The following is a 21,610-nucleotide window of genomic DNA, read 5'->3' on the forward strand; positions in this document are numbered from 1 at the left end:
CTTCAAGATGCCACAGCAAAACAACACTCCTCTGGGACAACCACTGCAGAAGGTTCTCCGTACCTCCAGTGACGTGTGGAGAAGCAATACTTGTGTAGTCACCATCCTGCAGACAGAATTCTGCATTTTATTTACACAGCTCATATCTACAACACACCATAAGCAGAGCCTCCCAGGCATTTACAGGGCTAGAAAATTAAACTGCAGTTTGGTCAGAAATACTAAAAAACCCTTGGTAGTTTCATGGAGCCAAGAGCCTCTGAGAGAGGCTGAACCAGCAATTCCTTCCTGAGCTTCCACTGGAAAAAGATTAGAAGAACATTACATATAACATACCCATATGCTTTGTTTTGCTTGCTTTTTGTTTTGCCTTTTAAGAAACTTCCCCTCTGGAATATTAAAAGTAACAAATTTTAAATTTTTTTTAACAAACACTAACCTCAGATCATTAGCCAACCTGGCAACAGACCAGAGAAAATTTATAGCCGACGTGCAACATCAGCTTTCATCCAGAAATGCTAATTTCAGTAAAATGAATAGTGTGTGGGCTTTTCATACTGCTTTGCATTTGGCTCCTCACAGCCCTGTTTAAAGCCTGGGAACCGGCCATATAGTTAAACTGCACAGATGTTCAACAATCTGTACTTGTGTTAATTACCCTAATGTGAGCAGAAACTCAACAGATCCCTGCTAATGAAGGAGAAAGTTTTCCAGTGTGACTACCGTATGTTTCATTGTCACTGTATTACCAAGCTTCTCCCCCTCCTTCCCCTGCCCCCCCCAGCTCCCATTCTCTCCAGCTCCTTTGCATTCACATCACCCTCCTACCTCAGCATGCATGAATTGGACCAACTAATGACTGTGTATTCGCAACATGGCAGACACCATTAGGCTGATCGGAGGTGCGGCTGCTGAATTTTAACAGGCAATTTTAAACAAGGTAAGAAAAACAGATTCATCACGCTCTTGATTCCCTCATCCCCACCCATCTGCCATTCTTCTGCCCTTGCCACAGCTCAAAAACACTCGCGAAGTGCAAACACGCTTCCCCCTCCATAAGACATGGTGGTGTAAAAAGCAATGCAAATAGATGTTGCTGGGCAATTACTGGGGATGGGAGCCCAGAGCCGGGTGCATCCGGGAGGAGAGGCTAACGAGGCGGCTCAGGAGGAGGAAGGCTGGGAGCGTGGGCTGGGGAGGGAGCAGCGCGCTCCGCCTCGCCTCGGCGGGTACACGGCGGCGGAACGGCTGCAGCTGAGCCTGGCAGTTGCTCCCCTATCGAGGGGTGAGAGCTGCTGGATTTCATTGCAGGAGCCACAGGAGCAGCAGGGAGCATGTTCAGCTGCACACAGGAGGTAAGACAGGGTTCTAAAGGGCACGATGGGAAGGGTAAGGCAACGCTCAAGCGATCAGTGCTGCCAGTAGCAATGAGCCAATACTGCTGTGCAACTTAACCCAGCATTAAAACATACTCGACCTCCGAAGAACTGCCTTTCCCACTGAGGATCTCACTTTCTCTTCCAGTGTCTGTCTGCTCCGCTCCCTGCTGCCAATCATCACCTCCAGACACTTCTCTCAAAGCAATCTGCTCAGCAAGCAGCAGGCAAAGGGGGACGCAGAAGGGCAACTGACTTGCCCCAGTAAGCCCCAGGTGACCTCTGAATGATATCAGCCCTGGCCTGAGCCAGAGTTCACATCTCCCAGGTGCCACCACTTCACAGTCAGGCCAGTCTGCACCAGCAAATTGTATTACAATGGCCCTCATGGGAACAAATGTACTCGCCGTGCTTGACTTGACTGGCAGACTCCCACCACAGACGAAGAGGGGGAGGCAGTCAACTTTGCTCATTTATTAGATCCACCCTGCTAGGTCAGCCTCTTTGTTGTTCACAGAGCCAACAACTGCAAACTCGGAGATGGGGCAGCAGCTGCCCATCCAGGAAACTCAGCATGTTTCACCCACACCGTTCCAGCCCTCTGCTCAGAAATGGGCACTCGCTGCCAGCTCTCCACCCGACAAAGCTTGAGCTCCGTCTCTCAAAAACCTTGTTCTTCATGAACTGAGGAGAGATGGAGGAGAAACGTCACACAAAAAGGTGGGGAGGGATCCAGTATAACCCAGAAAGAGTTGAAAATTATTTAGAGAGCACTTGGCTCTTTTCTCCTACCTCTTCATCATTAGCACTGGAAGCAACACAGCTGTCTAATGGCAACTTCAGACACCCATGGGCCAGCAAAGCGACATTTTCCACACTTAAATAACACTGAGCTGATTTAATTACTGCACTTAATAGTAACAAAAGATGTCTCAATTTAATCTTCAAATGGCCCTCCAAGATCAAAACACAGCTGGCTGGATAACAAGATGGCCTAGGCCAGCAAACAAGTAGGTCCAATTTGTTCAAGAGCCGCATCCACTCCTCGGTATGAAAGGCCAAGGAACACTTGTGCGTCAAACAAATCAAAGGAAGCAGCGCTCCCATCGCCCCCTCCCTCCCCACCCGACTTTTGTTACAGAGAGGAAAAATAAAAAGGCAGCTGATTCATGGGTAAAGAAATGCAACACGATAAAAGAACAAATGATGATGTTTGGGAGAGAAAGAAAAGAAGAACGAACCAAGATTTAACAGGTTTTGCTTTTATAATCCTTTAAGATGATTAGGAATGAATGAATCAGATTAAAATCACATGGAGGCAAAGGAAGGTGTCTTCTGTTTTTCTTTCCATACTGGACAGAAGGAGATGGCTCATTAAGGAAAGCCCTCAAGACACAGCTACAGTGAGGAAAAACCAAGCTTCTTTTTTGGGCAAGAAAAGTTGGGAAAAATTAACCATTTACTTCTAATGATCTCTAATTGTCCATACTGGGCTGTGATTGTTACTTTTTGCAAACTATTCTAAGAAATGCCCCTCTCTTGAGCAGCTTTCAACGCATACTCCTGCTAACACAATGGCCAGGCCTCTCCAGGCACCTTCAAGAAATTTTCAAGCTTTTGCATGTTCCATTGCAGCTAAACATGGGAAAGTTACAGCCAGTCTTTCAGCCACTGCCATACTTCTGCAGTCACGAGTGGCAGGGAAGCCAAAATAAGCTTTTGTGATGGATCTGGGATGTAGCTTTCCAACTCCTCCTTCTAACTACTTATAGTAACACGAGTGACACACACCTCACATTTTTGACCTGATTTCTACTAACATTAATTAAAACCAAGTTTGCCATGAACCGGGTTGTTGAGCTTTGTGGGGTTACTCTGGATGAACAACAACAGTCGGTGGGATATTGTTGCTGAAAGCTCAGCAAGATTTTTCCAGTAATTTTTCCTTAACCTTTTCTTTTGATGGAGAACTAGGATGAGGTAACTAAAGTGTGCCAATCTTCTTGGAGCCCTGGATCATGTTTCTGGGGAATATGGTTTCTTTGGGTTTTGTTTTTCATTAAATGTAGAGCTTATTCCATCAACAGCAGTTCTTAAGCAACAGATGATGTCATTGGCCACTGTACCATGAATGGGGAAGACTGAGGACATGGGGTAATTCACTCCCACTCTGGTAACTCCCCCCTCCTCTCCCTGGACAGTGATGTGACAGAGGAAGATAATGTCCACGTTCACAACAACCAGAGCCAGACAAATCAGTGGTTTGCCCAAATACCCTGGGAGGGATGAGACATCTGACCAGAATCACTGAAGTGGGAGGGGCTGAGAGAAGTCCTGTGGCTCTGTCTCCTCCTCAACAGGGAGGAGGATACAACAAATTCTATGTTCAAGTGGGTTTCAAAGGGCCCTGGTTATCTGAGTCTGCATGCAAATTTCAGACTAATTCCCTCATTGTTTGTTTAAGTACCTTTCTTTCCCAGTGACCTTGACCCTGGATAGACCTGTATTTTCAAAACCCCATTATTTTGCAATAAACTGCTGAAGAAATACTCATTGCTTCAATTTACAACCTCCCGACTAATCTGTGTTCAAGCTCAGGGACCAAACCCTTCGTACTTCAAACTAGCTGGGTTCAGACATCTGAATGGCAAGTACAAATAACATTTTTCATCTCTCTGCCCAATTGGTTTCATTTAAGCACAACTGAACCTCATCTTAAAGCCACTTTCCCAATCAGTTTAAGTTCTAGATCAGTAACAAGAGATCTCGAGGAGGCACTCGCTGCTGAAGCTCGAGCAAGTGCATGTTTCCAGTTTGCATGTTTGTTTAAGTAAGCGACAAAGATGGAGGGACCAAAAGCAATTCCCTTAACTAGAATTCACAAGTGCAACCAAGTAGAAAATCTCCCGCCTGCCTGTGAGGAGGGAGTCAGACTTTCTCAAAAGCTGAAAGACAGCTCTGCTCAATGCCCGGCAGTGCGTACAAAGCGCCAAGTGTGGAATCCTGACCCCGCTGAAGTCAGCGGCAAAATTCCCATAGATTTCCTCAGGGCCAGGATGTTCAGACCTGTTCAGACAATTCATAAACTACCATTTCAAGGGCACACCTTTGCATGAGATTCCCAAGGGCCTTTTGAGTTTTGACTTAAATGCCTGGATTATTGTTACAATTCCAGTTATGGGTTCTTTGTTCGCAGGGAGTTAAGCAATACAAAGAACACAGGGAGAGAACAATGAAGGTATTACCATGCATGATTTGTCTTTAAAAAAATTCTTTTTCTTTTCATGAAGCTATAGATCCAATTTCAGTCTTTATTATCACTTTGCCATGTGAGAAAGTAGTTCTTAATTTTAATAAAGGAAGGGAGCTTCATATTTCAACAAGAGCTCAAATGCTTCCTGCAATACAGGAGGTGGAAAGCTCTTTCGCTAACAGTTACCGCAGGCCAGATTCAGGGAGGGAAAGGGAAATAATCTGCCCGCACCAAGTAAATAAACCCTGTCTAGGATATACCTAACAGTGGGCAGGAGCCCAAAGACATCTTGTCCAATGAGATCATTTCTGCCCCCTCCATTTTAAGGGAAATTAAGAGCTTGCTCTGCCAAGCACATATTAACATTTCACTTATCACTAAACTCAGGGTCCAAGCAAGTACATATGCTACTGCAGTCTGTGGTGCACGACTGGACTGATAAAAATCTTTCCACCATGTTAACCCATCTGGAGAAAGAACCATATATGAAGCTTTCACTAAGATTACTAGATAATTATCTTCCTCAAATCTACTTTGCCCTTAAAAAGGAGTCTGCGGTATATCTAAGGAGGTTCTCATCTAAAACTTCATTGTATTCTATTTTATGTGAAGAATGACAAGTTTAACCCAATCCACAAAAGTAAGTGCCCCAATTCATACAGGCTTGTGTAGTTTACCTCTGAAAAAATGCTACTAGTGGCCCACCATCCCAGTGCATGCAATTTTAAATCAGAAATCCTAGCTGGGTTTGGCCAGCCAAACCTTCAGAGCTACTCCAGTTTGAAATGTACTATGGAAATTTCTTTTCCCCCAGACATGACCAATAGCCCTATTATTTTACAGCCTTTCCCATCAGACCCTGTTTACATTAGCGCTGCAGCCATAATACCAAAATCCATCTTTAAATATGGTCCCCACTGGTAAAAAGTAAACATAGTTTTGCAAAATTGTGTTTTAATATTGTTCCATCTCTGTTCTGGCAGAGGAAACGAAGCCAGTTGTAACCTCAGTACCAAGAATTTGGCTTAAACACAGTCTATGCTGGAAGTGAAATAAAAATTTGATGCAACATAAATTAGATGATCTGTGACCCAACTTGGGCTGTGACCAAAAGACCTGACTTGGGCTGCAGCTGCACGCTCATCCAAACAAACAGGACTGTGGACAGTGCCAATACTCTCATTTTCCACTTGAAAACCTCGAGATGCACAGCCAGGTGAGGTGTCTCGCCCATCAAGGGCAAGCTGGAGAGAAGCACACAGCACGGGTGGGTCACCTGGCCACTGGGACATGCCACCTGGGTGCTTTACATACTGCATGAGTACAGAAGGGCAATATGTTATTTGTTGCATGTGTTATACATTGTTATTAATTCCACACTCTGAATCTCAGTGCAAGGGCAAAAAAAAATAACCCTAAAAATCTGAGAGCCATGTATGGAACACATTGCTACTGAGAGAGGGCTAATAAGAAAGTCAGTAAGACACCTCCTAACAAACGTCAAGCTAGAGCGAGAAATGGAGAAAACAAAGCAGTAGCAGCAATGAGCATTTTTATCTCTTTCAATTCTCTTGCATACAACTCCCAGCAAAGGGATTTAGCTGTGATAAAAAGGGCTGCAGGATACTGAAGCGAGATACGGGTTTACGTTTATTTTCAGGCAGCTGAGTACGAAATCCCTGCCCCTTTTTCTCCTGGGGTCATTCATCTTCCCTAGGTGATGGAGAGCCACTCTCCCAGCGGGTGGTCCTGCTCTCACAGACCTTAATCCTTAATTGCCACAAATCATTTCCAACCTTGATGCTCAGGCTGCTGCTACCCCGTCTCCCTTTCCAGCCCTTTCTCCTCACAGTGACTGCAGCCCAGGATCCTCTCACGTTACTAAATCCATCTCTGGATGCAGCACCCAGGAAAAGCAAAGTGCCTGCTCCAGACACTGCTGGCTGTGGCCAGTGCTGTGAGTTGACCTTACACAAGAAAAAATTCAGCTCTGCGTCTCTGTGCACGTGTGCACTCACACATGCCTTCTATTTTATTTTATTTTTTTGTTCAACTGGAATTAATCAGGAATGATAAAGAGTTTGTTTCCTGAAAGCAGCAGTGGCGGGATGAAATATGCCTCTTAAGCTTATCAGCTTCAGCGCCACTGAAGAGAAAGCTGGCTTCTAAGCCCAGGGATAATGGGCTGTCCTTTCAGGAAGGTATCAGAGGTCTCAGGAGAGGGAGACAGCACAATGGTGTGACCTTCAGCTAATAAAGCCCACCATAGAGTCCAAAGAAGCTTGGGGAATATTGACAAAAGTTCATATTTACAACAGCCTGGACCCTTTCCAGATACCATTACCAGTCTAGAGAGCTGCAGCCTCTCCACGTACACTCACACAGGCTTTTATTCTGCCTCCTCCTTTCTTTCTTTGTTCCCATGCTGGCAAAAAAAAAAAATTAGTCAGAAAACAGCAATTCTTCTGCTAACAAGGCTCTACCAGCATCTTTCTTAAAGAAGAGTTATTTAAAATTTCAATTTCAACCTCAGCCCTATCCTCTACTTGAAGGAGACTCAAGGCCTCTTGCAAGGATTCTTGGTGCGTCATCGTGCTCATCAGGAAGAAAGCATATGTGTTTTTGTGGAAAATCTGCTGGTTTATTTATAATTCTTTAAACAAAAAGGCAGCCAACATATTGTAAAATGAGAATGTTGTTGGGTTTTTCTTCAAATAGGCACTGGCAATCAGTGCAGCCCGTCAGAAATACACACCCAAAGCATTTTCAGGCAGAAACCGATCCCCCCCCCCAGTCTGCGTTGTGGTTGGCAAAATGACGTTTAGCCCATAACTAGAGTGGCACAGGCATGACTGGAATACAAATAACAATAATATTTTAAAAATTGTTCATACAGTGAAAAAAGCCAATTTCAAAACATTAAAACTGTTTGAAGCTGGAGTTTCATTTTTCTGCGCCCTAAAATAGTTCCAAAACAAATATATAAAAATAAAGGTTTGGAGGAAATCTGTTTTCAAGGGTAATTTCACTGAAATCAATATTAAATCTCAAAACATTTAATGGAAATAACATCTTCAGTGACAGAACAATTTTGACCGCACTTTCCAGTCCAGCTATGCCATTTCTATTTATCTGCTTCATCATTCATCCTTGCCATTCTGAAACTAATCCTTTTTGGGGCTCAAAAGGGATCCAAAACCTGGAATAGGTTAGAACTTATCCCAATGACATCTTCTAAAAGATGCCTCTGTATCATGGTGGTCTCGTTTACCATGCCAGCATTTGACGGGCAGGAAGAAGGCTGAACAAACCTCTATGAAGACCACATATTTCTCACTTTTTCAGCTTTTCTTTCCAGTGAAGAACACGCTTCCATCAAGTGCTACAGTTACATCAGCTACACAGGCTAACAAGCAGTTTTCCAATTTCCTAGAGTTTTGGCCCAAGCAGGCATTTTATCCTTTCTCCTTAATCCCATCCAGCCACATTTGCTATCAGGAGAGTTCAGGTGATTGATTGCAGCCTGTCTGAATCCAAAGTAGTCAAATTAGCTATTAATGTTGTGCTTAATGTGCTCACACAAACAAGGTCATTGGTTGCATCGAGACTAATAGAAGATGACACACACTGGGACTGCACAGCCCAGGGGACAGCAAACAGGATGAAAAAGTCTTCGGTTTATGGCCACTACTTCAAAATCAAGCCTGATGCTACAGACATCCTCTCCGTGCTCAGCAGCCTGGCTGGGATCCACTCACAGCAAAAACCCAGGGGAGGAGCACTCGGTCCTCCATCCCCTCAAACAGAGGTGTTACTGGCTCAACTGCAGCCACATTTTGATCCCTGTCAAGATTAACCGACCTTCGTCCTTGCCCCCAAACATTGCTCTAAATTACATTCATCCTCCCTCCTGAGGTGAGCTAACAAAACCAGTCAGCAGCAGCGCTGAGCTCAGGAAGCGGTGAAACATACCCGACGAAAAATATAAAGAGTTAATAGTGCCATCAAAAAGAGGAAGCCAAGTTCACCTTGGAAAAATACCAACTAACCCATCTGTGGGGAAATACTCCGCAGGACAAGTCAGAAAAGTGAAAAGTATTGGCTTCCTCCAGCAGGAACTTGGAGCTCTGCTTGGAATGCTGGAGCCCAGTAGGGCAAAACACCCATTACCAGCCCACCTGAAGGCATGGAGACATAGAGAAGACTGCTCAAGCAAAGTAAAACACCATTTTCTATGAATAAGAGAAGGTGCTACACATGATAACACGAAACACTTGGAATCAGTTTCAATTTCTCTACACACTATTTCAAGGATGAGAGGTGACATCTCCTGGCTGCCACCAGGGCCCTTGCTAAGGGCTTTTCATTGCCTAAACCTTTACACCAGCACTGTTTTATTAACAATAACAGTGAGCTCCTATTGAGAAGCTCCAGAAACAACTGTGTCTGGTAGTAATTTAATACCTGTTTTCCATGGCAGAACCCCCTGGCTCTCAGGAAACCATGGGATATTAAGTGTATCCCAGAGAAACAGGCAGATCCAGGACACGTCTTCTGCTGCAGTGGATGGGCAACTGCTCTGAACCGCTGCCCTCTCTACTTCCAAACCGCAAACACTCAGAAAAAGCCTTGCTTTTAGGGTACAATTTTAATCATGGATATTGGAGTTATAAGGCTGAAAAAGCAAGCTCCATTCCGAGAGGGTATAATAATCCCACCAGTGGCTGTTCCCAGCACTCTGTCCTGCACCCTACCTCAGAGCACAAAAATGGGAAGCATAAATAGACTGCTTGTGATGTTACATGATATGGCACAAGGCTTTGTCTTTCTTGAGTGAAGAGGTAAAAAAAAAAAAAAAAAACCAATGAAAAATCAGGGCTTGAAACTACAAAGAATTAAGACTCAATATCAGCCAAGCTGGTGACTGGATCTCAGGGACCTGTTTCCCTCTGAATGTCTCCTTGCTGCTGTGACGTGCTCACACTGAAAATTTTCCCCTGAGCAACTGCCTGACTAAAATAAAGCACACCCTTACCATAAAGCCCTTTGTTAAAACATCTTTGCCATAAAGCTGCAAAACCTTGGCTCCCAAGTACATTAAATCCTTATAAACCTGCCTTCATTTTAACCGCGCAGTATTTCAAAACACAAAGAGCTTCTTTGGAGAGATAGCACTTTAATGAGGAGAGGGGTAAAATATATAAACCAAACCTCATTATAACATAATTTCCAGGAGACAAGCATGCTGTTATAAAAGGAATCCATGGCAATAGCATTTCACATAGCTTGAAGATTTAATACTTTTAAAAAGCCACTGCTACTTTCAGCCTTTGGTGGTGTTTTGTTTTGAACGTAACAGAAACAACCAAAATTATGGGTCCACTGTCAGCTATGTATTTTATATTCCGTAAATTGTTGCAAATGGTGGATTCAACACTAAGGCATGCTCACAAAATGTAATGGAGTCAGTAAGAGACTGACTACAAGTTACTGTGTACACTTTTTCCTTTAAACCTCTGCATTCTTAAAGGTTGTTGCTTTAAACATGACGATGCAGCATGGACATGGTAAATTACCCAAACCAGATCCAATTCATACTGGAGTGAAAGTACTTATAAAGATACATTTTGTTCATGTGTTAACAGTGAAGCCAAAGAAACCTATCAAAAGCCACACTACAAGAAAAATCTGGAGTATTAAGAGACAAATGAAAGTAATGGATATAACGCCATTTAATACCACCTGTCAGATAAATCAGGGTAACTGGCACATCAAAGGGACTGCAATTAGTTTCCAAAAATGAGAATACTCCTTTTTCTTTAAATCTGAAACTTGATTGCTTTCTACAAAATGACAAATGGATCAGCCTGCCCCAGCCAATGAGAAAAACGTTACTGGAAAAAACTGTTCTCCCTAAGAACAAATTATCTATCAAAGGAGCATCTTGAATTACACTGGTCTACAAGACTTTTATACTTAATCTAATAAGAATTGCCATTATTGATTACAGTTCTTCCACATTAGTCTTCCAGTTGTAACGTCTGAAATGAAAGCTTAGCAATGATTAAGTATTTACTACAATCAATAGAGAAAAATAGTGAAAAAAAAGGTGACCATAAAGGCCACCAAAGAAACAACGTACCTTTTTTTCTGGAGAGAAGGGAAATAAAACAAGCAAAAACCCCAACCCACCCCACCCCCAAATAACCCCACCCCAAACCCAACAACAGCAAGGGGAGATGCACTTCATGGTAGCTTTGACTTAGAGCACATGTAACACTGATTGATGGATACTGAAAGCAGAAACACCAGTGGAAAACTAAACCCAACCAAGCACCAAAATTGGGACAGGTTATTTGTGTTTCTTGGTCCTACTTTAGAAAATTATGCAAGAAGGGTCAGAATTTCAGGAAATGATCATTCTAGCTACTGTCACAGACTTGGGTCAACAGCAGGGTAAAAGTTGACCTGTAATTGATGCCTATAACCTGGTTAGGATAAGCATTTCCTCTTATCTCTTTGCTGCAGCTTATAATAAATGATATTCTGGACTGAAGGGTGCTTGTGCTCCCTGATTACCAGAAGGTTCAACACTTACTACATGGCTACAGCGATGGAGTGGCACTTCTGACTGCAGTTCTCACACAGGGTATCTGAAGAGAACACAACACACCAACCCTTTTCCTAAATGCAGCATCCATGGCTTTGCCTTTAATGTTCTGTTTCTGAGGTACTTTTTATAATTTTCATTTTTACTGATGTGACTCATTTACAGGTTTAGAGCAAAATGGTAACAGATTCCTCCTTCACCATCACCACTCTCTTGTAAGTCACAAGAGACATTTCCAGCTCTTACCAACTTTAGCATGGGAGAAGACAGCAGGCTGGACAAGTCTGATGCAGCATGTCAGCACACAAATTATCACAGGATGTCTGGTGTTAAGGTAACCCAGCCTAGCACGTGCCTTCCCTTAGCTCAACTTTAATATTTTTCTGCTTGGCTGAGCAACTAAACCTCGAGGAAGAAGACAGCTGCAAGCAAGTGCACATGCTACTTCTGTTTCACAATCTTCCCACTTCCTCCATTAATAGCTGAGGGTTTGGGGTGCTAGAAACAAGAAGCCTTATCACAAAAGTGCAATGAGACCCTGAGCTAACAGGTTAGCTGACATGGAACTGTTAACAGTGAATTGGCTTAGAGACAGCGGGGGAAAAAAAAAATGGGGGGAAAAAAAAGGGAGACAGAGTGAGAGAGACAGAGACAGCAACCAATTCAGCTGCAAGAAATCAAGCTAAATCAGTCCCAAGTGCCCATGTTGGAGAGACTTGATCTCATACCTTGCTTGTTATCAAGGCACTCCTGATACGAGTCAGCTCCAGTTCCGTTGCGGTCTACAGACAAAACAAAAAGTTTCATTCATATCAAACATAAATATTAGAAACTTCTCAAATGGCAGCCCTGCTGGAGCAACACGTTAGGTGCAAATAGTGTTACTTCTTTTGGAGGCCACGCTGGTTCGCTGACAGAACCTGTGAGTGCTTACAAACAAGATACAACAGACTGACACCAACCCACTGTGAGAAACTTATTTTACTCCTGGGCAGGAGGGGCTCCCAGCCCTGCCCATCTGTCTCCACACTGCTGAGGGCAAAGAGGAGGGGATTACAGCTCCAGCTGCTCCAAGTTCCTTAAGCACATGGAAGATGGAATACATGGAGTTAAATCTATCATTGCGCTGCTCTCTGTAGGCCCTATGAAAGCACAGGTTTGAACGAGCAGAACTCAACCTACAGTCTGGAATAGACTTCTCCGTGGCTTGTGGTGCTGTGGTCCCTTTTGGGTTTTGGCTGCTACATCATATTAAAGGCAATTGAAGATACAAGAACATGCTTCCCAAATATTACTTTTCCATGGAAGCAATGTTACTGTAGTTACCACTGGGGTTATCTGATCCAGCAGCAGCAGAGGAGCCGGTGTGTGCCATGAAAATGGGGAGAAGCTGAGATTCTTGCACAGTTGTGTGCTCCACACAGGGAAGAAAACAGACAGCTCCCAAACACAGGTGTGGTCACACATGTGGCCTCACATCCAGCATGGATATCACCTAACAAAGCCCTTCATCTACATTAGAGGTTCAACTAGATCTCATCACCTGTGTGTAAAAAGGGTTTCACCTGCAGGTTAGCAGAATCAGGTTACAATGCGGTTTGGACCTCAAACGCAAACCAAAGAATTTTCCAGCACAGCTTCTGCTCCACAATTCAGTTCAACCACAAAAAATGCCTGGATGGTCCTTGAAAAAAAATATTAAATACCTCGGAAAACCCTGGGTAAACTAATGTTCTTTCAGCAGCTTACATGCACCTTACACACTGTGCTACATATGGGGACTAAAGCAACTGAGCCCATAAGGTATTTGCACAACCTCAAAAAGTGAGGTTCTCTACCTCACACATCTACGAATGCACATGGTGCTAAAATCACTCCTGTTGTGTAACTACCAAACCATTTGATCAGGTCACCCATGGCACATACTCCTACCACAGCAACCTCAATGGCACTGGAGACAGCTCCTCTACTAGAACAGATCCAGGAGGTGATCACGATTAATGAAGGAGGCACTCCACTAGGCTGAGCTGGGCGGCCAGGCTATCCCACAGCAGTATTTCAGAGCCACCATCCAAAGAACCAGCACAACAGCAATGTGCTTATTTCTTTCTAAAGATGCTGTTCAGGGCCAGAAGTTTATAAATATTGTTCACAGCAGAAAAAAGACACTAAGGAGAATCCTGCCACCCAGGCGCCTGCAAACAACTGCATTTCTATACCTCCGACAAGCGACTGGTCCCCGACTGTGAGGGCTTGCTGGCACTGCTCCTGTGTGGCAAACACATTCCCACATCAGCTGCCCTTTCATCTTTGCTCAACCATCAACTGGTGATGGCTGCTTGAAGAGGAAGAGATCCAGATCCGAGTTAAAAGGCTTCACATTCAGCAATAGTATTTAATGAACAAAGAAGCAAAAATTGAAGTTGCCCCACTGTTTGTGTTGTGCAAATCGCAGATAATAGATCTCCCTAATCCTAATGAGGCCTTCCTATTAAAATCTTTATTAGCTTTCAGCTCTGCAGATTGCCCAAAGGCTCATCAGTTTCCCTATCTCTCAGTACCAAGATCTGCTTTAACTTTTACAAATAGCTCTAAGATATTTCTCAGCTTATCAGCATTGCCAAGCAGTCTGTCTTATCATTACTATTGCAGATAAAATAAATGAGCTCCCGATGATATGAATAATGGCATTTTCTGTAGGCTGGTTTCCCATTACGTTTTCAACAGATTGTAAACTTAAGCACAAAAGAGAGAAAAAAATAAAAAAGAAGCCAGTGTGTGTGTGGGGGGGGAGAGTGCCTTTTTTTTTTTCCTTCCCATTTACCTTCAGTGCGTTAGAGCACAGGCTGCATTTTTAAGCTCACCTGATGAGAGCTAGTAATTAATTTTGAAAGGGAGCAGAAACACCTCAGCTCTGCTTTCTCTGAAGACCAAAAGCCCAGTTACTTCTGGGATGTTTTTTCAGCTGCATTTGTTGGAGAGAAGCAAGGGCTAAACCATGCTCTTCCTAATGAAGCCATCTTCATTAGTTTGCTCCTTTCCCTCACAGCCTAGGAATACCAGTCAGATTGGGAATTGAAATCATGAAAAGCAACAGAGCTGCATTTGAATTAAAAGACTAAGCTACAAAGGTCTCCGACGGCTGCTCCGGGCTGATTAGCACGAGGCGCATGTGGCACCATTGCGGCACAGAGCGAATTTTACAGCGCACGTTCGCGGATAAAGGCAAAGTGTCCGCGGGAGACGGGGGAGCTGAAAGCCTCGCACGTCTCTGCCTTTCCGTGACAGCGAGCAGGGAGGTCATGTTCTGGCAACCATTTTCTGCCTGGTCCCTGCAGCAATCACTACAGGGTTAAACGCTTTTCCGCTCCCCAAATTCCTCGCCCTGTCACTGTATCAAGGTTATCTATTATTGGCAGTGACAGGTGAAAATTAATCTCCTAATTATTTCTTGCTGCGTAATCTGCACTGAAGGAGTAACGTAAAAGGATTACAGTACACCCTCTACGGAAGGCTTTGCTAGAAAGCCAATCATCCAGGGAGATAGAAGGGATGTGGAAAAGGGATATTTATGACAGATTTCCAACCATTTTGAAGGCAGACTACACTATAAGTTTATAACCGACAGCTCTGGAGTAAGGATATTCTTGCAGGTATCTTAACAGCCTACACACTTTTTATTGTTGATTCCTCCAGGAAAAAAAACCCCAAGATTTATATCCATTGTTGTCCCTGATTCTCCTCTGGAATAGCAGTTACTGCAGGAAGAGCATTTATGTACAGATGTTTTTTACCCCCCACAGAAACATTATGGCAAACAATGTACCCAGCCTACTTCAACTCAATATTAAAAATCCTGCAGCTACCTTCCACAGCAATTTAACTGTAACACTTTTTCCACAAGAACATAAGCTAGACTGAGTACTTGCAAAAATAAAAGTATTTAAAAAAACACCTCATTTTGTAAGCAAGCTAGAAATATCTCTGGTAACAACACAAACAGCCACCTTGAAATGCTGCCTTCGTGTAAACTCCAGCTCTCGTCTTACCACCCACGAGAAATAAGGTTTATTTTTACAGTATTAAAGAACACACATTTATCTTTAACCCTTTCCACGCAGCTCTATAAGGTACAAATGGGTGTTCTCAAGAACCTATTTTTCTATATCCATCTCAACAGCACCATTCTAGTTGAAGTTTCCAAGAACAATCAATCACAGATTGTGCTCAAAATTACATGAGCTACCTTGAGAGATGCTGTCATTACCTGCGCCTGTGAGATAGCTAATGCAGGGGTCCCTGTCTGTGAAGCCTGGCAGGTAACAGGACAGGGCAGCAAGGAAAACCACCACCTGCAATCAAGTCCTGACACCACTATCACTCACGCTTATCTTCCATTCCCTTGACGGCGGTGGTGCAGAAACAGTTTCTACATGGTGCAGCAACGTCACCAATTCCTTTATGCAAACCCTCACTGCTTAAACCCAGCACCAACGATTCCTAATTTTTGGAAAGCCAAGCCCCGACACGAACTTGCACAGCAACACACCGGCCGGCAGCGAGCGGCCAGCCCTGTGGCTGGCGTTTCCACGGGGCAGGATGCCGCAGCTGCGGACAGGTACGCGCCGCTGCCCCGAGCCGGAGCCGCCCCCGCTGCCGGGGCGGCGCTGGGAGCGCACCTGGGCGCAGTGCGCGCCCGCAGCCACGCGGTGGCGCACGCCCCGCTCCGAGCGCGCCGGCCCCGAGCGCCCCGGGCCCGCAGCGGGAGCCCCGAAGGCCGCCCGGCTGCGCCCACCTGGGAGCGACCCCACCGCCACCGTCACTGCGCCCCCGACTGCCAGAGCAAGCCACCGAGCTGGAACGCATCTGCAACTCCGGGGACAGAAGCTGGCCGAGCCGTCTGAAACGCTGCTAAAATCACCAGCACTCGAGGTTTTAAATGAGCAGCTCAAATTAAGTGAATTCCCCAGCAGTGACAGAGGTGTTAAGGTTGTTCACCTTCTCCTCTGTTGGTTTTAACACCTCTGGGCCAGGCTGTGGCTCCTGGAGCCTCAGTACTCCCTGGACTCCGAGCATCAACAGTGCTGAAGGGCAGGTGTGTGGAAATGGATTATTTTCCTGTTAAGCAGTTCCTTAAGGCAACTGCTACTAAAAAAGTAAGGCTGTATTTAAGTAACTTTTAACAAACGTTTGCTTCTCCATCTGAAAGACAACTCCTAGGTGATCCTTAGGATATCACAAGGACTCTAAAAATATGTATCCAGCTATCAAGTTTTGCTAAATCCACACATCACCTATGCATGTTTCTATGTATTTCATTTTCACCAGCACGAGGGCAAGGCAATTTACGTTTACACCGTTAAGGCTAGCGATTTACTCCTCCTCAGGACCTATTTTCAATAGATAAACAGAAATAATTTAACAAAGCCTAGAACAGAACATAAGCCCTTAATGGTTTACCCTTGGTGTTAAGTAAATGAGGAAATTATTCACTGGCATCTCTCATTCTGTGGATGTTCCAATCTTAGAGTTACCTAATCTCTTACACAGTAGTTATGAGAACAAAAGAAACGTGTATAGAGGCAAAGCACCCACCTACTAACATATCAGTTCTAACAAGCCTGTTTTCCAGTAATATGTTTTCCTGATGGAAATCTGAAGAACAAATTCCTGTCCATAGGCATTTTCCCCAAATGCTCCATCATCAACCTCATTATGCAATACAGAAATTCTCCCAAGGGATATTATGTAATGGCAATCCCTTCTTCCTCCCCCTAAGGAGTATATTTCTCATTACATCCCCTCGTAATTGATCAGTCTAAGAAATCATTTCTGGTAAAACCATATGTTTCTTTACCTAGTTTAGAATTTCCACCTTTATTCAGAAGATACAAAAAGACTTACAGGAGACTCTAAAATTTCCACTTCTGATGCACGATGACAATCTTTGCTCAAACATGCTATTAAGCGAGGAGTAACACATTCTTACACCTGCCTGACCTCAGATCTTGCAAACTCATAAAGTTATTAAAATTAACCAGCCTACATTTCCTATTCTGATGATACAAATATAATTTTACTTGACTGAATCTGTAATGGATTTAAGAAGACTGCTTTGTATTCCAATATATCCAGACACCACAAGCCCTAGATATTGTGGCTCATTCAACACAAGGATGCTGGGAGTCAAGGGATTAAAAAAAAAAAAGAAAGAAAGAAAGAAAATATTTAAGGCAGAAAATGACATACACATCTGCGCTTTCCAAAAGTACTGTACAGCACAGACTGTCCAGCTGAAGAATGCAGCCCTTTTCATTGCCACTTCTGTCAACATACCACCACTAAACACCCTACCAGGTTTTAGTTTAAGAAGCAACAGCAGCAAACACTAATATTTATACCCCTTGCTCAAAGTTAACGCTTCAAGATTGCACATTCTTGAAAATCAAAGGAAAATAAGTATCAGCTACTGCTAAATATCTATAGTTTTGTCACTGGAACTTGAGACATACTCCAATCCCTTTTTTAACTTCCACATACCAGAGCTATGTGTGACACTGCTATTTGATTTAGCCAGCCCAGGCCACAAGGTCCAACAGATGACTGCATGTCCCGATAGAATAACACTGGGATATATTTCGCTCCTTCAGAACAGACTGCCCCTCTCAGATAAACAAGGCTTAAGGTTTCACTAAGAATAACCCACCTTCCAAACAAAATAAAATAAATTTTAAAAAACCCCACTGTGTACTAGTGAAAACTTGGTATCCAGCTAAATAAAATGCTGCCTGCCTTGTCTTATAGCATTAATCTCCACTGGAAAAGAAAACCAGGCATCTCAAACTGGTGCCTTTTGGCTTTAGCACAGGGCAGTTTTAGGGAACTGCGGTCAGCAAAGAAGAAAACTCTTGAAAGAGAGTATTAGGAGTCTGCCACTTGTGGGAAGTTAATGCCGTGTGTATAATTCAAGCAGCTCACCCTTGTAAGTCCGTATGCGGGGAAAATCGGATTTATACATAAACATAAACCTCTGAAGTAAATTCTGATCAAGGATGACCAGAGATTTAACTCTCTAGAAAGAAGAATGTGAAGACTCTACTTTCCTGTAATATCTTGGCAGCCTTTTCCAGTTGAGCAAGGCTTTCTTTCAAGAATTGATAACGAAGTAAATAATTCCAGTTTCTGTGGCACAGGGGAGACCAGTTAAGGATGCTCTCCAAGACCCAAAGCAATCATTCAGAACAGTAACTTACGTAACAAGAAATTATCTTTGTTACAAAATTAGGTTAAAAGGACCTCAGATACTGTAATGTTACAAAAAATCAGGACATGCCTTGAGAAGATTAGCTGGCAAGCAGCCTCCTGAGATAAATGCGCAACTTCAAGAAGATTTTACAAGCCTAAAAACCAGTTTAAATTCCAGAGAGACACACAAGCCTTTGCCATTTAAAAAGATCCTTCTTTCCTTCCCTCTGCCCTCACCTTATTCCCGAGCTCCTTTTCCAAACCATCCTTAGTTAACCAGTGACCTGGAAATCTTACTTCACCTCCCCATCCCCTTTTCAAATTTGTCACTTTAAACACACAAGGTTTAATTTCTTAATTGGATTAAATTTTTCATTCAGGCTAAGCAGAGGGGCCCCGCAGCAGGCGCGGGGAGGGGAGCAGAGCCCGGCAGCCCCGCACCCCGCGATCCAGCCTGGCCCGCACAACCCGCCCGGCCCGGGAGCGGCGGTGATTTCTCTGGCCAAAAGACACACGGGAAAAAAAAAAAATTCCACGACGACCATTTCCAGGCTTGCTATTCCTTGTGAGTAGAGGGGCTGTGGCCGCACCGAAGGGGTTAAATCGCCGGGCACGGATTTTTGAGTTTGTTACCGTTTTCAACAGCCAGAAATCCCAGACCAACACCGGCCTCATCCGGCAGCCGGCTATAGCGCCAGCCCACCACCAACACCCGACAGAGCCGCGATATTCCGCTGAAGGGGACCAGCGAGGAGCCCACGGAGCTGGGCTGCGGGGCCGCCACGGCCACCCGCGGGTGGGTGGGAGCAGCCGTGTCCGCCGGGTCACCCGCGCTGCCCCGGCTCGGGAGCTGCCGCCCGGGGAAGGCAGAGGTTCAGTGTTTATTATTCATCCTCCCCGTACCCGCGAGGGTGGGAAGGGGGATGCGGTCGCACTAGAGGAATGTGCGAAATGGGGTGGAAAAAAAAAAAGCAGCTGGGGAGCGCATCGCATCCAAGCAGCTCCGCGCTGCTGCGCCTCTTTCTTGTCTTGTGTTTTATTTAAACACACCCAGTTTCTCCCGCAAAAAACCCCTCCATAATTCTGCTCGGAGCGCTCCTCGGTTGGCCGCCGGGAATGGGCAACGAGCGGCTCCTACCCCTCCGCATCCCGACCCCCGCTCGGGAGAACGCGGCGCGAACCACCCCGAGAAGCCACCGGGGCTGGCGGGGGCCGGCGGCACGGTCGGGAAAACCGAACCAACCTCTCTCCGGCTGCACCGAAAACGGCGCAAGAGGAAAAGAAGAAAAAGAGAAACACAGAGACCGCACGCACGGAGCCGCCACCACACCGGCGGGAAGCACGGCGATTTCCTCCCCTCGGCTGACCGCAAAGCCGCCAGCTCCCCGGCTGGAAAACACTTCCCCCGCCGAGGAACAGGGCTCGGGGAGGGGACGAGAAGTCCCCGAGGGTGGAGGGTCCCCGGCCCGGAGGGCGCCCACCCGCCCGCCGCTACTCACCGCGCGGCGCGCAGACCATGGCGAGCCCCGCCGGCCCGCCGGGCCCCCGCGGGATGATCCTCCGGGCGCGGCCGGGCGGGCGCGGCGCGGAGCGGAGCCGCTCGGGGCCCCCCCGCAGCGGCACAACGCGGCTCCCGGCCCGGAGGTGCCCCGGGGGTCCCGCCGGCCCCCGCCTCCTCCTCCCGCCGCGGTCCTCCGCCGCTCGCTCCTTCCCTCCGCTCTTCCTGGGGCTGCAGACACAGCGTCTCCTCGCTTTTTTTCTTCTTTTTATTTTTTCCCCCTTGGGTTTTTTTTTCTCCCCCCCGGCCGAACCCGGGGCTCAAAGTTTGCGCCCCCGCGCCCGCTCAGCCCTGGAGCCGCCGTGCAGACGGCGCTACGGGTCCATCACCCGCGGGGCCAAAAAACACACGACGGGGCGAAAAGCCCAGAGACGCACCAAAAAAAGGCAAAAAAAAAAAAAAACCAGAAAAAAAAAAAAAAGCGACCCAGGCGGCGACTCCGGCCGGCATCCGAGGAGAGGAGCAGGGGAACGCTCAGCTCCGCAGGCAGCGCCAGCCCGGCCCCATCCAGGGGCTTCCCCCGGCGGCGGGATTCTTTCTTTCTTTTCGTGGTTCACGCCTCGGTAGCCATTATTCCCAAGCATGGACGGGGAGGCACCGCGCCGAGCCCGCTCCGCTCCGCGGCGGCGGTGCCGCTCCCCGGGCGCTCCGCGGCGCGACTGCTCCGCGCGGCCGCCTCGCCCCGCCCCGCGCCCGCCCCGCGCCCGCCCGCGCCGCCGGGCCAATCGGGCCGCGAGACGCGGAGCTCCGCGCCGCTCCCGCGCGCGCGCCCGCCGCGCCCTGGCCCCGCCCCGCCGCGGGCGCGCGCGCGGGTCCCGCCGTCGGGGCAGCGGGCGCGGGGCGCGCGCAGCGGGAGCGCGCGGGCGGGGGACGCGAGAGGCGTGAGAGGGAGCGCGAGTTGAGTGCGAGTGCCAGCGACAGAGTGTGTGCAGGAGTGCCCGCCCCGTGCCCTGTGATTGTCTGGGCGTGCACGTGTGCACAGGTGCGCAGGGGCTGTGCGGACACGGCCCACATCCAGGTGCACCGGGTGTGTCTGCATGGCAGGTGTGCGGGAGCCGTGTTTGCAATCTGTGTGTGTGCGTGGTCTCTGTGTGCACAGTCTGTGCCCGTGTGTGTGTGCATGGTCTGCAGCTTCGTGCAGGCTGTGCGTGCCGTGTCCGTGTGCACAGCCTGCGTGTGCACGGCCCGTGTGTGTGTATGTGGCCCGCGTGTGCGTGCACACAGCCGCGTCTGGGTGTGTGCTCGGCGTGTGTGGTTTCTGCGTGCACAGTCTGTGCACAGTGCGTGTGTGCGCACGGTCGAAGGGTGGATGAAGCGTGTCAGCACTCCCTGAACACCCGGGCATGTGAATGCCTGGCGTGTGTGTGTGCGCACGCTCCTCCCCTCCACCAGTCTGTTGATGGGCTGAGTTTGGGCTCCTTTCCCTCTATTTTCCATGTTACTTGCAGCCTCCTGTGTCCCCGAGATGCATTTGGACCCCCAGGGGATTTGGATCCGGGCAGAGGGAGAAGAGAAAAGCAAAGGAAACGTTTAATCGTGATTAACCTTCCCCATTGCAAAACAGTTGT

At 46.6% G+C, this 21,610-nt stretch overlaps 1 protein-coding gene across 17 annotated transcripts in view; it reads right to left on the reverse strand.

Moving 5' to 3' along the window:
- The window catches only part of FBRSL1 (fibrosin like 1), a 508,012-nt gene that overhangs the window by 83,178 nt on the left and 403,224 nt on the right, over window positions 1-21,610 (reverse strand). For 12 of the 17 annotated variants that reach the window (XM_048322610.1, XM_048322613.1, XM_048322607.1 and 9 more), the window contains one exon: window positions 11,968-12,021. The exons of the other annotated variants lie outside the window; for them this stretch is intronic. In XM_048322610.1, the coding sequence (XP_048178567.1) occupies window positions 11,968-12,021 (54 nt within the window). The remainder of the gene's footprint in view (window positions 1-11,967; window positions 12,022-21,610) is intronic. 17 annotated transcript variants of the gene reach the window in all.

This window comes from Corvus hawaiiensis, chromosome 18 (assembly GCF_020740725.1).
Source record: "Corvus hawaiiensis isolate bCorHaw1 chromosome 18, bCorHaw1.pri.cur, whole genome shotgun sequence".
In the NCBI taxonomy this organism is placed as follows: Eukaryota; Metazoa; Chordata; class Aves; order Passeriformes; family Corvidae; genus Corvus; species Corvus hawaiiensis.